At 40.0% G+C, this 15,546-nt stretch overlaps 1 protein-coding gene across 3 annotated transcripts; it reads left to right on the top strand.

Moving 5' to 3' along the window:
• The first annotated feature begins 3,320 nt into the window (after positions 1 to 3,320).
• Positions 3,321 to 9,320, top strand: NUDT11 (nudix hydrolase 11). 3 transcript variants are annotated; one of them, XM_065915545.1, is made up of 2 exons: positions 3,321 to 3,929; positions 7,733 to 9,320. In XM_065915545.1, coding segments are annotated over exons 1-2 (495 nt in total). In that variant the 5' UTR covers positions 3,321 to 3,435; the 3' UTR covers positions 7,734 to 9,320. The 3 variants fall into 3 exon arrangements, with proteins under 3 accessions (XP_065771617.1, XP_065771619.1, XP_065771618.1); XM_065915547.1 differs by lacking the exon at positions 7,733 to 9,320 and adding an exon at positions 6,164 to 6,214; XM_065915546.1 differs by lacking the exon at positions 7,733 to 9,320 and having other exon boundaries at positions 3,321 to 3,930.
• The last annotated feature ends 6,226 nt before the right edge of the window (positions 9,321 to 15,546 follow it).

Below are 15,546 nucleotides of genomic sequence, written 5' to 3'. Positions count from 1 at the left end.
TCGCCAAGGCTAAGACAATGTGGGAAGCATGCACGTATCACAGCTGTCGCCGTAACAGTCTACTACTACAGTGGCTCAGAAAACAACCCTGCTCATAAGTGCAGCAGCACTGAACTATAGATAAACCACACAGTGGAGCGCTAGTCTTTCCAAAGAGATTTCTACTCTTGTGTAGAAAAAGTCAAAACTGCCTTGCCCTATTGTTTTAACAGGTGGAAAATACAATTATTTTATGAAAATCAGGGGAAAAACTAATCTGTAAATATCCTTGGCAGTGTACTAAACCTGCAACTTGTGGATCTCTTTATCCAGAAACAAACTATGACTTTGCCAGTAGAATTCACTCTCTACCTCCTTCCATATTATAATGTTGCCTCTCCTCTACCTTCCAATAACTATGCCCCACCCCCAGCACAGACATATTGCATGGGTGCCATCTGAAGTGGGAATGGTGGAATAGACTATAAAACGGCACCTCTGGTAAGACAAGGAGATAGTACTTGGCCATTGTGAAGCAGACCTGTGATGCAACTGCAGCCTGTTTGCTCCACACCTCCCTGAGACAGGAGAAGGAAATGGCAACCCACTCCAGGGTTCTTGCCTGGAGAACCCCATGGACAGAGGAGTTGGCAGGACACGACTGAGGGACTAACACTTTCCAGTCCTAAGCAGATAGTGAAGGACAGGGAAGCCTGGCGTACTGCAGTCCATGGGGTCCCAGAGAGTCACGACACGACTAAGTGACTGAAAACAAGAAAGTACTGAGCAAGAAATGAATAATAATAATCCCTGCAGACACAAGCCCAATCTCCCAACTTTGCTCAAGTGCCTCTTGATTTACTCAAATATCTTTTAAGGCTGAGTATGAGTTTTATCATTTTCTACTACAATGTCCTAACCATATGTTTAGGATTCCTTGGTGTTTCATTTACTTTGGAGTGGTTGATATCACTACTGTGAGGTCATCATTTACCCATTCTATTTTCTACAGGCTTATTGCTGGCATACATGAAAGCTCTTGGGATTTTTAATTTTAACATTTAGTAATTTCTCTCACTTAAAAGTTTATTTTTACATCGTTTCGCAGATGTTTCCCACGAATATATTCCTACTATCTGGATAAAAGAGTATTTTGTCTTCTTTACCAAAATGGCAGGCATTTTCTCTTTACCATCTCATTACGTGGGAAAGAAAATTTAAAATGATATGTAATAATATGGGTGATAATTGATATATTTGCCTAGATTCTGATTATGATGGATTTTGTTTTTGATTTTTTAATTGGGAGTATGAACACACTAAGGAATGCATCTTGCTGAAATTTATATATTTTCCTGGTGTACTTTTTTTTGGGGGGGGGTGGAAGTCCTACCATGCAGCATAGGAAACTTTCCTGAGCAGGGATCCAACTCGTGCCTCCTGCTTTGAAGTGCAGAGTCCTAACCACTGGATCTCCAGGGAAGTCCTCCTAGTTTGTTTTACGTCATGGTATGTTGCATTCCAAAAATGTTCTTTGATCATCCATATATCATTGAAATATGGTCATTAGCAGTAGTACAGTTATTGGTTCAGGTGATTCTCTGTATATCTGTATCTTTTTCTTCCTACAGTTTTGTTCTTTCATGCCCACATACCTTTGTCATATTATGCTCAAGATACTGATGGTAGTCTTGCCACCAGGAACAGAATCATTTTTATGGGCTATTTGGGTATACATGGAGTGGAACAGACTCTGGGAATCTGAACAAACTTGCTATTTAAAAATCGGACTGTATGTTTCATAACCATTTTCCACATACCTTTCCAATTCAGTTTCCCCTTGAGGAATGGATTATTTCCTTGGAAAAGTGAGTTGTCATGATCCAGCTTGCCTGATGCCAGCAGCATGTCTGCAGGTAAAAGAGACAAAGATGCCTAAGTTGCAATAAGGCAAAATGTGGGGGACATCAGAGGTCTTCTCCATAAGGTTACTGTGAGAGCAGGTAAACAATAAAAATAAATAAAATGGAGGGGGGAAGGCATTAGGTTGTTATATCTGGGGTTGTGGGGATGCCACTTCTTGGCCAAGGGTACAGGATGGCTAGACCCACTCCAGTATTCTCGCCTGGAGAATCCCAGGGATGGGGGAGCCTGGTTGGCTGCCGTCTATGGAGTCGCACAGAGTCGGACACGACTCAAGCTACTTAGCAGCAACCGCAGCAGCAGCAGACAGAGGTGAGAGCTCACCAGGTGGCCATGATGGAGTCCAGGCCAGGAGGCTTCTGAAACTCAAAATGTAAAATATGAAGGGACTGCCAGAGGCATGTTTCCCAAAGCCTCAACCAGTGCTTCCCAATGAGAAAGAGAGAGACGTGTGGAGTGTGTGAAGCGGAGAGATTCCTGGGATTGAATAAAACACTGCTTTGGGTGGCTCTCCAGCTGTTGGGTGAATATGACCTAAAGTGCAAAGGTCTGAACCAAGTACGTGAGGAGTTTACTGATGAGGAAACCAGGGACCAGAGGTTAGGTAAGATGGCAATAGGGGTAGGTTCAAGAAAGCTGTTCAGTCATGGACTGTGCCAAGAGGCCTGGCGAAGTGAAGAACCTGTTGAAAAAACAAAACTGCACGAAATGACTCAGCAATGATTCGGGACTCTTTCGCCCAAGGATACCTAGGATCATCTTGACAAAACCGAGGCCTTCCTATAAGTAAGCCGGTACTCTTCATTGTGGGAGATGACTAAGACCTTATGCACCTGACCATTGGTCTTGTGCTTAAAACGATTGCGTGTGTGTTTCCTGAGACCTGATGGAGAGGGTGAAGAGAAACGTCCGGCCGCGCCACAGCCACGTCTGGGTCAAAGGCACACGTGGAAACAAGCTGGCCCAAGTCACAATACGGTGCATTCCACCCTGGGGGCCGGACAGTCCCAGCCCGAGATGTGCCAGGCGCCTGCGCGCTGCGCCAGAGGCGCCTGGCGCTGTGGGAGCCGCGAGACCCCCGCCCCCCGCCCTCCGACGGGAACGCGCACGTGCCTGGGGACGCGGACGCGCGCGCGAATGCGCATCACCTCGCTCAGCCTTGGTCCCGGCGGCTGAGGAGGGAAAGAGGGACGGACGGAGACGCGCACCGGAGACGCGAGTGGGCTCCTCGCGGAGTGGCGGGCTCGGGGCGGGGGCGGAGGCGGGGACGGGGGCGGGGGCGGCGCCTCCTCCACTCAGGCGTCTGTGCCCGGGACCCCCGGCCACGCAGGGGACGGACCGACTGACGTACCTCGCGCGCCCCCGCCCCCGTCCCCGCCCCGGCCTTATCTTCCCTGAGCTCCCGGGGCTCGTGGGCTGAGGCGCCTCTCTCTCACTCTCTGCCCCTCCTCGCGGCTCTTTCTCTCCCCAGCACCTTGGAGCCCCTCGACCCGGCGGCGGCGGGGACCTGAGCGGCGGCGGACGGCCTCGAAGATGAAGTGCAAGCCGAACCAGACGCGGACCTACGACCCGGAGGGGTTCAAGAAGCGGGCGGCGTGCCTGTGCTTCCGGAGCGAGCGCGAGGACGAGGTGCTGTTAGTGAGTAGCAGTCGGTACCCGGACCGCTGGATCGTGCCGGGCGGGGGCATGGAGCCCGAGGAGGAGCCGGGCGGTGCGGCCGTCCGCGAGGTGTTTGAAGAGGCGGGAGTCAAGGGGAAGTTAGGCCGGCTCCTGGGCATTTTCGAGCAGAACCAAGATCGCAAGCACAGAACCTACGTGTATGTACTGACTGTCACTGAGATTCTGGAGGATTGGGAAGATTCGGTTAACATTGGGAGGAAGCGAGAGTGGTTCAAAGTCGAAGATGCGATCAAGGTTCTCCAGTGCCACAAGCCCGTGCATGCCGAATATCTGCAAAAACTAAAGCTGGGCGGTTCCCCAACCAATGGAAACTCCGCGGCCCCGTCCCTGCCGGAGGGCGATCCTTAGTATGTACCGCTCGTGCAGACTTCTGCTTTCCGCCTACCTGACAATAAGTAGTGCCCGGAGCACCTCTCTTGCCGTGTGCGGTCTCACCGGGAGGAGGGAGGCTTCTTTTGTTTCCTTGGCAGACCTCTGAATCACGCTTGCAAACTGTCTCAGTTGCCAGGCACTGTTTTCAGGCACTTTGCACGTTTTTCAGATGCTTTCAGAATCGCTTCTTGGTAGCACTATAACACATTTCAGAAAGTCAAAGCCACATGGGTTGTTTTTTAAGTTGCCTTAACTGCTCACCCAGAGTTTGGGATGTGTGTGTATGTGCATGCACGCGCTTTGTGCATGTGTACTTTTGGTACCAGTCTTGTGGCTTGTATTGTATTGAGGGCCTTTAAAATCTGATCACCTTGGTTGTGTGGCATTTTCATTAATTTTTTTTAAGTTGTTTTCTCATTCACAGCTTTAGTCCTGTCAGCAAGCCTTTCTGTGATGGGAATTGGTTTCATGGACCAGTTTTGAATTTCAAAAAAGTATTTAAGAAATTTTACATCATTTGCTCTTTCTACACTGAGCAATAATTGGATGTTCAGATATGTGATCTAATTTGCCCTTTTCAGAAATTGCTTTATTCATATGTTGTTAATTCGAGTTTCAGAATATTTTCACAACTGGTATTTTTTTTTTTTTTACTTCTTACTTGACATAGCCATTACCCTTTTAGCCCAAATGCAGCTTAGCAAAATATCATTTTATAGAGTAAACACCCTCTCGAGAAGGTTATGTACTGTCCTGATAATGTACATATTATGAAAACTGTATTCCGAGTGTGATTTAGCATGCTCAACTTCCAGCTTCCATTGCTCTTTTCTCAGTGCCCTAGAACAACTATGGTTCCCTCAGTATAAACTAGTCTTTGAAAGAAAGTTTGTGTATTTGAATTTGTGATAGTCAACTTAAACTTGTCTGAATATAAGTAGTCAAAGAAGTGGAATATCATATGGTAATTTTATCCCAATTGAGGGAGTTAGCTTTCTTGACACTCAGCTACTACTGACTCAACTGTTAAGATACCTGAAAGATCTCTTGTGAAGGTTTTGGATAAGGCTTTGTGTCACATGACAAACTTTTTTGGGTTTCTAAGTAAAAGCTCTTACTTACATTTGCTTCAGGACTTGTTTGAAATCAGGGATCCTATCTAAAATGTATAGGTCTGTCTTCTGGAACTACCTTTATTCCTCTAGCCATGTGGGCAGTTAGGTAAAGGGAAAATCTACTTTCTAAATTGGGCATCAGGTTGGAAAAGTCATTCCATACATAATACTTAAGCATTTTTAAAACACCCATCTAGTAAATAATAAGGTAGAAAGTAATAGTCATTTCAAACATTTTGGTAGTCCTGAAAGTAGCCTGTTTTTAAACACAGTTACTGCTAAAGATTTAATGGAAGTTATCCTTTGTTAAATTAATTCATATTTTACTGTTGTGCAACATACATGCAGAACAGTTGACAAATTTTTACAGCTTAATGAATCTTTACATAGTGAGCAATACATGTAACTAGAGTTCAGATCCAGAAATTATTAATAGTATTACTTGTAACTCAAAAGTCCATTGCATTCCCCTTCCTAATCGGTACTCTGCCCTTCTATCTTTTAAGACCATAGAGTAGTTCTGCTTTTAAACTTCATATTGAATTTTAGAACATATACTCTTTTGTGCTGCTCCCTGGTGTGCTGTATGTGTTTTGTTCCTCAAAATACTCAAATATTTTTTCTCTATTTGGTTGCATTTTAATTCTATAAATTAGTAACATGCTTATATGGTTGCTTCTAAAAAGTGGGTTCTGTTCCACTTTCTAAAGAAATTTGGTACTACTATTTTGAAAACAAATCTTATTACACTTTCAAGTACAGATAAAGTGCAAGTTTCAGTTCACAAAACATTTTCTGTACTAATGCCATATTAGTAAACTAAAAAATGAGTTTTAAAAACAAATGACAGTTTAGTATCTGAATTATTTCATTTGATTAATTATAGTTATTGTGTATTTTTCAATTTTTCTCTGCAAAAGTGATCAAATATATATTTGAGCACATGTTTAATTCCAAACAACTTGACCTTTACTATTCATACAATCTCAAATAGATCCAAAGATATTTTCCCCCAATAACCTAGTTATTCAAGAGGGTTCTTAAATTCTACCTTAACATTAACACAGCAGACATACTGGGTTCTTATTTTACAGATATTTTTGCAGATAAAAACCCCTTCCATCTGAAATGCTGTCACAAATACTTTGGAGCCTTAACTTGTTATTCTTAGAGGTAATAATGCATCATCTTATTTGGTTCTTAAATTAAGTGTCTGACAAAGGCAAAAATATACAGTATTCACCCTAACCCGTCGTTAAAAATTTAGCATATAAATACATTGTGGGTTTGTTTGCTTTTGCCAGAAACATTTAGAATATGTCATGCTATATTTTGGGATTGACTGTTAGGTTCATTTAAGTAGCTTTTGTGAAATATTCTCTGGACTTAGCCTAGTCAAAATAGTTTAAAGCTCCAAGGAGACTTCTCTTTTTCTCTTTAAGACCAAGCCTTTCAAGCTAAACAGATGAGCGGAGATCATGTAGAAAATTTCTACCACCTCATGTAGAAAATTTTTACTACGCTCCAAAGATTGAAGTACAGTTGATTTTTTTCCTCCTAAGAGTGTTAAAAAGTCACTTATATGTTGTTTGGTTGGTTTTACAGCATTCCCCTTGGTAAAAAGAGAAAAAGAGTACTCTCCATAGATAATTGAGGTTTGCAGCAATGAATCAAATTTATTTTCTGCATGTTTTATAAACAGCATATATTTTCAGCTGTTCAAATATTTTATTCTTTTAAATTATAGAGAGACAACATTAGAGATTAATAGATACATAGAATCACTGAAAATAATTAGTGCTATGTCTATAATGTATAAAAATTTTTAAATGTGTCTGTATATGTACACACACAAATATATTTGGGGGGCAAATCTTTTACTTCCAGGTGTCCCATATGGGGAAGCCACCAGGCACTACCAGAGTTTCACCAGTATTTTCCTAGTAGTTGTCTCCTGATAAACTGTTATACTATATCTAACAGATATTAAATATTTTATGGGCAAATAGCATTATGAGAATCAGAAAGGTCACTATGGTAACTGAAGTAAAACTTGATATTTTTATGAGCAGTTTTCAACTGATTCCAGTTTTTGCTAATTCTGTAACTTCCGCCAAGTTATCTATCTGATGCTCAGGGTTTTCAATAAAAAATTGAAGATGATAAAAATAGTTACTTCATAAACTTTTCCTATGAGAAGCCTTTCCTGACCACCTGGGTCAAGATACCCTCTCCTGTGTGTGTCATGGTTTTTACAATTTATTGTGCTTACCTATTTGCATGGTTGTGTGGCCACTATACCACAAACCACTACACATCAAACTTCACAAACTTTTTGATGGCTAGGAACCAATAATTCCCATAAGCCTAGAGTCCAGAACATGAAATTTAGGATTTTTTTTAATGTCTTAGGTGACCACTCCCCCTTTTGCAAAACTTCTGATATCACTGCTTTCAGACTTTTTTGTTTTGTAACATATATTGACTTATAACTTCCTCAGCTGCTTATCCAGACTCACATTGCAGCTGCATTACATAATTCTGTGAAAGCATTCCAAATGTGAAGTGAATGATGCAGATAATAAAGCCTTTGTAAATTTATCAATTGGAAGAATTGTTAAATTAATAAAGCCTTCTAATTGTATGTTGGTTTGTTTCTCCAGATGAACAGCAAAGATGTCCAGGATTGTTTGAAAGAATCATTGATGTAAGCCATTAATAAATGGAATTGTCAAGTATAGGTGAGCACTTCCATGCTTCCAAGGAGACAGCTCATCTGGTTTTCTTCCTGCATCTTGAGAGACTCCTTCCCTGTCTGTTTTACTGACTTCTCTTGCCCTGGTGATTGTACTGTTGTACATGAACAGACTCTTATTCAGCACCTGTAGCATTTTGTTGTGCTTTTTTATATATATATATGTCTGCCTTCTTTATTAGACTGAAAGCAAAAACCATGTCTCCTTATTCTTTGCATATTCTGCACCTGAGACACTACTTGAAATATGGCTGACATCACTGAAGGATCTTTGGTTCAATTAATATTTTATAATCACTATGTATAATTATAATGGCAAAACATTCCCCTTCCAATCTGGTGCTATATGCTCTCCAGGCACCACGTGTGTGGCTTTTCTGAATAAGACATTTTGGAAACTTTTCAAGGCAGTTGTAGGATATTCAAGGAGAAGAATTACTACTCCTATTGCTATGTCATACCACGCAATGGCTAGCACAGTTTTAACATCACTTAGGGCAACATTTTATAGAATCAGTCCTTTGTGTAACAACTTCAGTGTTTTTGTACTGTTGTTAATTTGCTTAAAATTTTATTCAAGAATACAACTTGCTGTAAAACTAATTATAAAAATAAATACAATGAACATAATAAGATGATGTGCTTTTTATAAAAATTTTACTATATACAAATAATAAAGTTAATGTTTTTGCACTGCCCTAACCACTTCTTTCATGTAATCCTAACATTTCTTTGAAGAAAAGATTGTTTTTCTAATTTTACAGATTCAGTATACTGTATTATTTGATGTCAATGGCAACAAAAACTGCTATAGACAGTTTCCAAAGTTAATCATGCCACTTAATTTGCCTAGGTTTCTTTATTATCTTACTGATTCAGTTGGCCACAGTTTTCATCCCCTTTTCCAATACACTCAGCTAGATCCTCATCCCACCTGGAATCTGTATGTGAGAATGCAGAGGACTGAAAGACAGCTACATTGTTGTTACCTGGAAAATTCAAGGTAGGGGGAACTTCTAGGAGGGTGCTGAAAATTAAAAGATTTAGAGAGGACTTGGGTCAGCTACCTCCAGGAGAGCAACTTTAAGAAAATGACAGAGATGTTTAGAGGAAATTTTATGGAGTTCTGCCATGGGGTTTGTGATGTCAGCACTCTTCCCCATCTCCCTACAGAGGCCCTAGAGTGGCCTTAATATGGTAATTTTCTTTCTTTTGCATTGTAAAGCAGTAACATCAGAAAAAAGCTTGGGCTCCATTTGAGTGTTACACCCTTCCACATGGTACCAGTGAAATGTACTGATTATTCCCCCAATTTTTATAGAATTTGAAATAAAAACACATCTCCCTGGTGTATTGGGATTTTTTTAGGTATGATATGGTACTGTGGTTATGTTTTTTAAATCCTTATCTTTTAGGGAAATATACTGTAAGTTTAACAGATGAAAAGATATGCTACTGATATTCACTTAGATGGGGTGAGTGAGCATACACATGAAACTGGCAATAAATTGATAATTATTGAAGTTGTGTGATGGATATTTGGGAGTTCGTTATACTATTCTCTATACTTTTGTATATGTTTGAGATTTTTCAGAATAAAAATTGAAAAAAATTGTTCAGAGTATACTTGTAGGCCTCCCTCTGTCCCTAAGACTTGAGAAGGTTGGTTGGAAGATCAGTCGACAGCCCAATACAGCCAGAACCTCTCCTCCCCTCAAAAAACCTAGGTTTTGTTCCTGAGCTAACATGTTGGCAGATTTTGTCTTCCCTTAATGTGAATTCTTTCCTCGGAGGTCTCCCAGCTCTACGTGTAAAAAGACTTTTAGTTGCATCAGTATGTCAAATATGACCAGAAAGCTTTGAACACTACTGGTGGACATAGCTTAGGTTCCACTCCCCATTCTATAATTTAGTTTTAAAAGCTGAAAGTGTTTTTCCTCATTACAAAGTTAATTCATCTTAACTTCATAAAAGTTGGAAAATTCCCCCCAAAGTAAATGAATAAAAAATCACACATGATCCCCCTACCAAGAATAACTATGTTTTAAAAAATATGTGTGTGTATTCTAGCCTTTTTTCTTTTCAAACATAAACACATGTAACCAGACACAGATGGCACAGATGAGCCCCTCCCCCCAGAATAGTTCCCAAAATCCATGACTCATTTATTGTCAAACACACACAATACAGGCACCTTGCTGTTTCTCCGAGTGTTTTAGGGTACTGGTCATGGTTGTCATGGGCTTCCCTGGTGGCTCAGATGGTAAAGAATCCTCCTGCAATGCAGGAGACGGTTCAATCCCTGGGTTGGGAAGATCCCCTGGAGGAGGGCATGGCAACCCAGTCAAGTATTCTTGCCTAGAGAATCCCCATGGACAGAGGAACCTGGCAGGCTGCAGTCCATAGGGTTGCAAAGAGTCGGACACAACAGAGCGACTAAGTACAGCACACTGCACAGGGCTGTCATGGAATTTTCACTACTTCTTTCCTGCACAAGTGCACAGGCATGGCACAAAACTTGGGTGTCAAATCCAGACCAAGTTCTCTACCAAGTGTTGGTGAAGGGAAGAATGCAGGCTTGTTTTTGGTTGGTTTGGTTTTTCATCTCCTAATTCCCACACAGACTTTCTACTCACCAAGTACTGAGGCTGGTAGGGGAGGGAGAACAATCAATTCAGAGGGGTTCACATTTGTTAAGTCACACAATTGCAATATATTGGCTAAAAGTAGGCCGGCCTGCTACCACCTTGTTTTTCAGAAAGTTCCCTGTTTTTTCTGGATCCTTTTTAAGCTGCCTTGTGTGACTCTCATGTGCTCTTCTGAGCGCAGTGATTTTTCAACTGGTAAGCAAGGACATCAACACTCTGGACTCAGGAAATGGAACCCTGTTATCCCCCTTCTATCTTTTTACCCCAGAATGTGCCCTTATCAATTTTCTACAGTGCCCCAGAGACAAGGCCATTTATTGAAGAGTACCAGATTATGTGAGGCAAAGAACACAGTTTACAACTACTGTACAATTCAGATCTTTGCTAGGTTCCATTGCTAGAAAAGTTCCCTAATGCAGGCTGACTCCAAATTGGCCTAGGAAAGTCCGTCCAGCCCCCACTTCCCATCACTACCAAAAACCTGAGTTTGCAGTTTCAAATCATGGATAAAATGATTCCCACCATGGATAAGGTAAAGCTGCTCCCACGACTCAGTCTCTAAGAAGTACTTAAGAGTGTCTTGAATTTATATTCCTAGAATCAAAGATATGAACCTTAATGGAATGGATCAAAGGACATTAAAATGTGATGGGTTGGATATAGAAATTGTCTCTTTTACTCCAAAGTTCATGATTTATGTTAAGATGAAGAAAAACACGACTGATAGTATCTTAAGTGAATTCGGTGTTCCACCTCTTCCCAGGATAGTGAACTTAAAGAATCAAGAAGCCCATCCGTGGTCTAAGAAGACTTAACACCCCAGCCCTGTGTAATCCTACACAGCAGTGTGAAAAAGCAGTCCAGGACCTCTCGAATCTTAGACCTCTCTGGGGCCAGTGCTGAAGGTATAGAGGACTTGAAACAGAGGTCATATCAGTTCTCTTTTTGCCTTTTGTCTAACCACTCAAACTTAGACCTCATTTCTTGGTATTACAAGCACATAAATTGACTGCAAAATCATTCTTAGTAGGCATTACCAGTGATAGCATCATGCTCCCTAGTGGACATTTTAGGGATTAGCCCAGTCTATCTAAACAGATGCATACTGTTTAAAGCAAGGAAAAATCCTTCCCAGGAATACTTTGCTGCCCTAGAGCACCCTGTTGTCCAAGTCTATTTACAATTACCTTTTTTCTTAATTAAATTTCATAATTAATTTCTAAATTAAACCTTAATATATTATAATATGAATAAAGACCTTCTATCATCTCAGTCAATAATATTTCTAGTCTTTAAGCTGTGTTCTTTCATCTAGCTTTAACCTGGTAGGTAAATAGGAAGGTATTTGCATTTATCTAGTACCTCTATCCTTACAATTGGAGCTCTCAGTGTTGGGAAGACAGATGATAAAACAAAAAATATCAACAAAATATAGTGGCTTTTTGTGATAGTGGGGTTCAGTGGGCTCTGCCAGCATGTAGTAAACTAACCTAGTTTAGCAGGGATGATTCTCAGAGAAAGTGCCATGTAACTTAGCACCTGAAGGGTGAACAGGGCCTAGCCAGGAGAAGTAGTGGGAAGGTATTCTTCCAGAAAGGGAAGAGCCAGTGTGAGGTTCTGGATGATCTTAGGAACAAGAACTTGTTCATTATGTCTGGAACATAGTTTGAGCACGTAGAGAAGAAGAAAGGATCTCCAAGTGAATGTCATGGGGTTAGAAAAAGCCAGATTATAGAGGGTCTGATATGACTTGTTCAGGAATTCGAGGAGAGGAGACATGACATCAACTTGTCTAAAGAGTAGAAAATTATTTGTAAAGGGAGAGAAGATTGTGATAGTAGTTCAGGTGAGAAATGATGGTGATCTGAACTAGGGTACTGACCATATTGATATATGTGGACACACTTTAGAAATTTATAGGATTTAATGGGGCATGAGTTGATTAATTGGGTGTAGGGGATTAGAGAGAGGTAGATATCATGGATGTATTTAAAGATATCTGGCTAAAACAACTGAGATGATGGTACCATTCCCTTGGTGGAATCTAATAGAGGGAAAGCATTAGTTATGGAAAACTGAGGCAATGAGAGTAGTTTTACAACTGTTAGTTTCTGGTAGCCAAGAGACATTAACTTAAGACATAGCCAAAAGTCCAGAGATACGTAGACATGCAGCTTAGGAAAGAAGAATGAGCTGGAAGTGTAGATCCTGGAATCATCAGTAGATGGGCAATAAGTGAAGAGATAGTAAAGGTCATACAGGAGAGGGTATACAAAGAGGACAATGAAAATCTCCCTGAAGAATATCAATATTTAAGGGTGGGTGCAGGACTTCCAAAAGAGTTGTATGAGGATCTTGGGGGGCTCACTCCCTACTGAAATAACATTTAATTGGTGACAAATAAGTATGTACACACACACATATTTAAAGTCCCTAAAAACTGTCATAAGGGCATACAGCAAATGGATAAACATTTGTTCAAAAAAAGATCTACTAAATCTCTGTAAAAATAGAATTTGGCATTTGAGCTATAACCTGTTCCAATCCCCCTCAGCTCTATGTGACAAGCTCTCCTCTAAGTATGGGTGTGCCCAAGAAGACCGTGGCTTATTATCCTCGCAGTTCCTAGTCTAGGGCTGTACTTTCACGCCTGGAGGAGGGCACCGATGTCTTTTATTCCGTCACAGCCCTATGTTGCCAAATCACTACTCTAGGCAAGCCTGGGCTAAAGGACTGATCTTCTTGGCCCAAGTTCATTTCTAGGGTGAAGTTTCTACATGGAAATAGGAAAGGTGAAATAACCACCTGCTACCATCTCCCTTGAATGCCCAGTGGAGTGTTACTATAGAAGACGTATCCTGCTATATCCACCAGTTCATGTCAAAACTATAATGAGATACCAGTCAGAATGGCCATCATTAAAAAGGCTACAAACAATAAATGCTGGGGAGGGTGTAGAGAAAAGGGAACCCTCTTGCACTGTTGGTGGGAATGTAAATTGACACAGCCACTATGGAAGACGGTATGGAGATTCCTTAAAAAAACTAGGAATAAAACCACTATATGGCCCAGCAATCCCACTCCTAGGCATATACCCTAAGGAAACCAAAATTGAAAAAGACACATATATAGTTGAAGTTTCCCCTGGGTACAGAAGCAGGCTGTAAGCAGCACAGCAGCTGTGCCTGAAGAGATTGAATTTATTTGGAAAAGAACCTGGAAACATTTATGCCTAAGGGCATTTTTGGAAAAACAATGAGGATCTTAATGGCGAACAATTAAGAGGGGCCTGGTACTTCCCAGTGCACCAGGCCTGAGCACTTGATGTTTTAAAGTAATTAGCCTACAACTAATAAAAATAAATGAAAGAAAAAAAAAAAAAAGAAGGGCCTGGTAGCTCCAGGACACCATTAGCAACAGAGGAACAACACTATAAAACATTAGACTAATTCCAAACAACAACAAAATGTACATGGATCCTTCTCCGAAAAAGACTGTATGCTAGGCCATAAACATGCCTCAAAAGATTTAAAATTGAAATCATACAAATTATGTTCTCTAACCAAAATGGAATTAAATTAGAAATCAGCAAGAGAGAAATATGGGAAACTCACAAATATGTGGAAAATAAAAAATACATTCCTAAATAATCCAATGGGTTAAAGAAGAAATCATGATGGAAATTAGAAAATACTTTGAGATGGATACAATCAAAACACCAAAGCTTGAAATGCAGCTAAAGCAGTACTTTAAAGGGTAATTCATAAGTATAAATTCCTATGAAAAGATGAGCAAAGTAAACACAAAACAAGCAAAAAGAAAGTAATACAAAAGGATAGAATGAAATTAGGTAAACAACAGAAAAACAACAGAAAAACAACAGTGAAATTAGGCAAACGGTAGTGAAAATCAGTAGCACTAAATGTTGGCTCTTTGAAATGATCAGAGATCTGTATTGTATCCAGAATATTAAAGAATATGTATAAGTCAATAATAAAATAAATACTGTAATTAAAAGGTGGGCAGAGGATTTGAATAGACTTCTCCAAAGATATACACAAAGGGACAATAAGTATGTGCAATGTTATTAGCTATTCAGTTCAGTTCAGACGCTCAGTAGTGTCCCACTCTTTGCGACCCCATGAATTACCTATTAGAGAAATGTAAATCAGAACCACAATGAAATACTACTTCTCACCCACTGAAATGACTATAATGAAAAAGACTAAAAATCACAAGTCCTATGGAGGATATGGAGAAATTGAAGCCTTCGTATGTATAAAATATCACTACCACTTTGGAAAATAATTTGGCAGTTCTTTAAAATGTTAAATAGAGTTATCACATCACCCAACGATTCTACTGCTAGATATACACCTAAGAGAAATAAAAATATATTCCATAAAAAAGATTTGTTCATGAAAATTGACAATTTAAAAAATAGTCACAACCTAAAAGTTGAGAATTATGTTTTATTTGGTGGTAATTTTTAGGAATTTAAGCCTGGGAGAGAGCATCTCAAGTAACCTTGAGAGAACTGCTCCAAAGAGGCAGGGGGAAAGTCAGGTTATATAGAAATTTGCAGCAAAAGGCAGGTAGACTGAACATCAAAAGTATTTTTGTGAATTAAAGAAAACCAGATATCCCACATTAATGAATTGCTGAAAACTATTCAGCAATAAAAAGGAATGAAGTACTATGCTATTACATGGATGAACAACAGGTCAGACATAACACATCACATATTGTACAACTTCATTTATATAATGCCTAGTATGGGTAAACACACAGAATCAAAACACAGATTAATAGTTACCTATGGCTGAAGGAAAGGGGAATGGGGATTGACCTCTAATGGGTACAAGGTTTCTCTTTGAAATGATGAAGATATTCTAAAATTAGATTATAATGATGATTGCCCAACTCTATAAATGCACTAACAACTTTTGACTTATACAATAAATAGGTGAAGATTATGGTATGTAATTTACATTGTAATAAAACTGTTAAAAATTTCTGGGTTGGGCAGAGAGAGAAGCACATACAAGGAGATCATCAAAAAACGGAATAGTTA

The sequence above is a fragment of the Muntiacus reevesi genome, chromosome X, assembly GCF_963930625.1.
Source record: "Muntiacus reevesi chromosome X, mMunRee1.1, whole genome shotgun sequence".
NCBI classification, from domain to species: domain Eukaryota; kingdom Metazoa; phylum Chordata; class Mammalia; order Artiodactyla; family Cervidae; genus Muntiacus; species Muntiacus reevesi.
This window is presented reverse-complemented; position numbering and strand designations above follow the sequence as displayed.